The sequence below is a fragment of the Dermacentor silvarum genome, chromosome 5 (genome assembly GCF_013339745.2).
Source record: "Dermacentor silvarum isolate Dsil-2018 chromosome 5, BIME_Dsil_1.4, whole genome shotgun sequence".
Taxonomy (NCBI): domain Eukaryota; kingdom Metazoa; phylum Arthropoda; class Arachnida; order Ixodida; family Ixodidae; genus Dermacentor; species Dermacentor silvarum.
Genome location: NC_051158.1, coordinates 67536127 through 67541633, shown reverse-complemented (window position 1 = coordinate 67541633; position 5507 = coordinate 67536127). Strand labels below are relative to the sequence as shown.

The following is a 5507-nucleotide window of genomic DNA, read 5'->3' as shown; positions in this document are numbered from 1 at the left end:
CATTCGGCTAACCAACATTATTTCCATTTTACATATGAGTGACATGTATCGTTCCGTTTTGGGGGTAACTACTATACCGTGGTTTGCGTGACGTTTGACGTGGGGCTTATCGATAGCAACCTAGAAATATTTTTTTTTATTTTTTCCTTGAAATGCTTGTGGCCAATAAATGACTTGTGCATGTATTTCGAGCGTGTGTTTCAGCCCTTTTTTATAAAGAAACGTAGCATAACTGAATTTGTAATCTTCATATATTTAGTTATTCTGTAATTGTGATGACTCATCCGAAAATGCACTTAGATTCATTCTACCACCTCGATTTGCTTTCATTGGAGTCTCAAGCACCCTGGCATAGAATTATGTATGTTTCACACATGTATCGACAGTCGATCATAATTCGTGTGTCAAGGTGTTATGTTCAAATATTAGTTGCCAGCCCGCTGCATTTTTCCTAAGTAGTTTTTTTCGCGTCTAAACGCTGAATAACAATGTTGGGAACCACCACAAACTGCGTGTGTGTGGATTAAACTGCTACGAAAAAACGTCGCCGAAGACATTGTGCATTGACTTTGGAAGTCAAGACAGGTTTCATTAGCGAAGTTTTATTAGTTCACTGTCGGCTTGTAGAGTTCGTGCAGTAAATTTACGGGAGAACAAGATAACAGTCGTATTTGGAAGCAAGTAGATGTGTGAATTTTGAAAATGGCTTGTTTCCCAAGCTTCCAAACATGTATTGAATTATGGGGTTATAGATGCCAAAAGCACGATTTGATTAAGAGGGATTCCATAGTGGGGGACTCCGGATCTGTTTGGATCACCGGGGGATCTTTTACGCGCCCCAAGTACACAGGACACGGGCGTTTTTTGCATTTCGCGCCCACCCAAATGTGGCCACCGCGGCCTGGATTTGATACCGCAACATCCAGATTAGCAGCGGAACCTCATAGCCGCTAAGACACCGCAGCGGGTACCAAAGAACGTGAACTTACCAAAGGATACGAATGTCTTCACTCCTTTTACGAGATACACTAAAATCTAAAGATGTAAAATCAGTTATTGAATGTCATTTACATACAGATATTCTTTCTTTAACTTCTTGCAGACTTTATGTTTGTAGGGGAAACATACATGGGCAAGTTGATGTTTTTTTACCGCATAGCCTTCTGAACAAAACAGTTAAGGTAAAATGCGGGTATGGGGGTTTGTAGGATGTTTTAAGGTGTAATGTTTTGCAGGTTTGTTTTGCAGTTGGCATTGTTTCTGGCCTTATTTGGTGTTGATGGAAAGTGACAGCGTACCAGTAGCCAGGAAAAACGTATTGCGAGCTCTGACCGTTTTTGTTTCGCTAGCGGTGGAAGGCACGTTTTTGAAAGCCTTGCGTAAATGATGTCTAAAAGATCCTGTATTTTGAACAACTAAATGATGCTTCCTTTTTTCTGTATTTCGTGCAGGTGCCCCACACCAATTCCCCAAGAAAGTGGCTATGGTAGCTGCAAGATTGTTTCTGTTGGTGGACCTTATCCCCGCTGTTGCAGATATCAGCGGTTATGCTAGTGCAAGCAATTACATGACCGGATGTGACAGCGCCTTTTAAATAACCAAAAGGACATTTTTCCGGCTGATAATATTTTACAAAATAAATTGTCACTTTATCAAGTAGTTAACCGCGTTAATATTGGGTTTGTTGCTTTCTTCGAAGCCAGTAATATGACGTTACTTCCTCTCCCTAGTTGACATACCTGAAGGACCACAGCGCGTAGTACCTGCGCGAATTTCACCTGACTCTTCAAGCGCAGCTTTGTAATGCCGTAGCTACTGATATATATATATATATATATATATATGAACGAAGGCGGATGGCCCATATCAGACAGTGGTGCCTTCACAGAAGCTAGTGGGTGGACAATGAGAGGGGCCTCAGATATCTGGGAACGGATGGCTTGCTCGAAGGCCTGAGTCTGAGTAAGTCCAGTCTGTTGGCTATGAGGCCGGAGAGAAAGCTGACGGGCTTCTTCCTTCCGAATCAAAACTTGTAGCTACAGCAGGAGTGCGAACTGGCAAGGCCAGTGGACGCGAAGGACATGCGAAATCTCAAAGGTATACGTATGTAAAGTGACGCGTTTCAAATATTGCTTGCCAAGTGTTCAACCATTGCTGCCCTACTCGTGATATGTTTGTCAATGCTTTGATGAATAGCACCGGAAGTTTTCCGTGTAGGCATTAAGCCCATAGAGCTCCAATCTTGTTTTGCTCTGCACATGTAGCCTAACCTGACCGTGTCGCGGGGTCAACGCCGCGTGCTCCATATCTGCGCTTTACGACGACTTGCTACACACACATCGGGTCGTGCTGTAGATGAAGCTGAAACGAAGCAGTGCTGTTAGGTATCAATAAATTTCAAGTAAATGTTATTTTATTTGAGAAAGAAACTGGAGCAAATGTGTAACAAGCTTTTTGCTGTGCTGGCACTCAAACAAACGACAACAGCTATTTTACCGTCACTCTTCGCTTTTCAGACTGCCGCATATTTGGACATTCTTGCGGCATTTTCCACACCCGAAGTTTCGGTTGGTGATTGTATTTGTTTTCACAACCGGGCGGACAGTGCTTTCGTTATTCTGCATAGTAGTCTAAGCGCTGTGAAGACTTTAGTGCCTTGTGTAAGGTCCGCACCCTGTAAAAAAACCCTAACGAAAACGTGCGAGCTTTGCTTGAGTGAGTGCAGTATATTTAGGCAAAGTAAAGCTAAATACCTATTTCAATAACGGGTACTTTGTGAAAAAGAACGTTAAACAATATTGTTTTCACAATATGTGATGTCCGCGTGTAGTGCAGAGCTTGGCGAATCATAACATAACCAATATTCTAGGAGAATTTTTATGACTTCTCTTACTTCGCGAAACTATGTAGCATTGCCTTCAGGACATCATTACCATCTTATTCTACTGCCAACAGATGTTTTCCCAAATTACCTGTGTTAATGTTGACATACGTTTTTAAATTTGCACTAGCCAGGTGTTCACAAAATACCTGCAATATTGGTCAATGCTGAAATAAATTAAGCACCTATGAATAGCTTGCCAACTTGCACTTCCTTAAAAAAATCGCAGTGAAGAATTCATTGCGATAGCAAATTATTATTAATTGTAGCCTCACCTGCCGTCTCCGCTGGTACCGTTCATCGAGCGACGTAACAGCACCCAAAGTTGGAGTGCACTGTGGTAGTCCCTCTGAACGCTTGGTAGAGACGCTTGGTCTCACTTGCCCCAATGCTTGTGTCCTTGTACGTGCATTTTATCTGTGTTAGAATATATTCTTGTGTGCCGCGGTTGTTGCGATTTCTTCCTTGCTGCCCTCGGAGGCGTCTCTGACTGATACAATTAGGCCTGCCCCTCCCCCAACCAGACCATAACACCCATCTATGCGAATGGTTAGGGAGATTCACTGTATCGACCGCAGCATAATCACCAGCGTCATCAGCCTATTTTATGTCCACTGCAGGACATCCAGGATCGCCAGTTGCCCCTGGCTTGCGCTAGCGGATTCCAACTTGCGCCTGCAAATTTCCCAACTTCACCGCCCCCCCCTCCGTTTCCTGCTGTCCTCGACTGCGCTTCTCTTCTCTTGGTATCCGTTCTATGTAATAGTCTACCGCTTATGCATCCTATGCATTACATGGCCTGCTCAGCACAATTCTTTTTCATTTTAGTGTCCATTAGACTATCGGCTATCCCTGTTAGCTCTCCGATCTACACCGCTCTCTTCCTATCTCTTAACGTTAGGCGTAACTTTTTTCGTTCCACTGCTCTTTGTGCGGTAATTATTTCGTGCTTCTCTGTTAACCTCCAAATGTCTGCCCCATATGTTAGCACCACTAGAATGCAATGTTTAAAGGGAAAATGAGACATCCACCCAAATGTAGCAGTTGCTACAAAGGAAACCCATACGGGTTCCTCGAAAGAGGAACCCGTATGGAACCCGAAAGAGGAGCCCGTTTTCTTTCGAGGAACCCGTTTTCTTTCGAGGAATCCGTATGGGTTTCCTTTGTAGCAACTGCTACATTTGGGTGGATGTCTCATTTTCCCTTTAATCACTTCTCGCCACCCAGCGGGTTTCCGCTGAACTATTACGTCAATGCAATGTTTGTACACTTTTTTAAACGACAGTGGTAAGCTCCCAGTCAGGATTAGGCAGCACCTGCCGTATGCACGTCAACTCAATTTTATTCTTCTGTAAATTTCTTTCTCATGATTAGTGTCTCTTGTGAGTAATTGACCTAGATAAACTCCTTTACAGACCCTAGAGGCTGACTGGCGATCGTGAGTTCTTGTTCCTTTGCCAGGCTATTGATCATTACCTTTGTCTTAAGCATATTAATTTTCAACCCCACATTACAGAATCTCGGTTGAGGTCCTCAATCATTTGTTGTAATTCGTCCCCATTGTTGCTGAATTGGACAATGTCATCTGCAAACTGAAGGTTGCTGAGATAATTCGCCGTTGATCCTCACTCCTAAGCCTGACAGCTTGAATACTTCTTCTAACCATGCAGTGAATATAATCGTCCACATTAGCGGTTCTAAACAATCGTTTTCTAATTAAATAATAAGCATGGCGTCACGCATGCACAGGCAAACATGAACACATTTCACTCGATTACCGCATACACTGGCTATCAGGATGATGACGTGAAGTATGGCAGCGGTGAGCGAAACACCCTTCCTGCTGCCTCTTGCTTCAATGCTAACTAAGCGCGAGAGAACACAGCGCACACAAAGTCATTAGATATCTCGGGTTGCCTACCATCTCCACCCACAGCAGGTTACCTGCGAGATAGGGTGTACGCGGCCGAGCTCACCAGTGCCGTACGCAGCCACTATCAGAGTAGAAGACGAGAAGCACGCTATGGCGGCCACCCTACCCATCTTTACCCATCCTAGCGTGAGCAAATCTTCACCTGTCCCCTCCCTAATCGTGGCCTCACAAGGCGGGAGCGATCTCTGCTACTGCTCGTCAGGATCGGCGGTTCCTGGACGCCATCCTGGAGGTACAGTACAGGCCTGGCTCCACTCCCGGCCTGATCAGCATGCGGCGAGGCCGAAACAATCGAGAATCTTGTTCGTTTATCCCCGCTTTCTCTTAAGAGAGGGCTTCTCTCTACGCGTCGTATCGACCACTGGGACTCCCAGCGGTCTCGGCATCGCAACTGCTGTTTCCCGGCTGGCACTACAGCTTTGCCTTCAGGCACCTCCTTACATCCCTGGAGGACACTGGGCTGTCGTGCAACTTGTGATTGCGCCGCCTGGCTACCAGTGACAGCCAAGGGCTCTGTAAACGCCTCGACCTTCTCTCTCCTCTTTCTTTTTTATAACCTCTTCCCCTTCCCCAAGTCGTGCTCCCTAAAGGCGTGCAGAAAATAGCGCCTCTTCCTCTTCACAATCTTTCTTTCACCCCTCCCCCTCCTTGCACGCACGGGAAGACGGCGCGGATGCTTTCCGCCCTGCTCCC

General features: G+C 45.3%; 1 protein-coding gene across 1 annotated transcript in view; it reads right to left on the bottom strand.

Moving 5' to 3' along the window:
• LOC119454159 (uncharacterized) overlaps positions 1-4924 on the bottom strand; it is a 44568-nt gene extending 39644 nt beyond the window's left edge. Inside the window, exon 1 of the mRNA XM_049667954.1 lies at positions 4858-4924. Within this exon, the coding sequence (XP_049523911.1) occupies positions 4858-4924 (67 nt within the window). The remainder of the gene's footprint in view (positions 1-4857) is intronic.
• Positions 4925-5507: the final 583 nt, after the last annotated feature.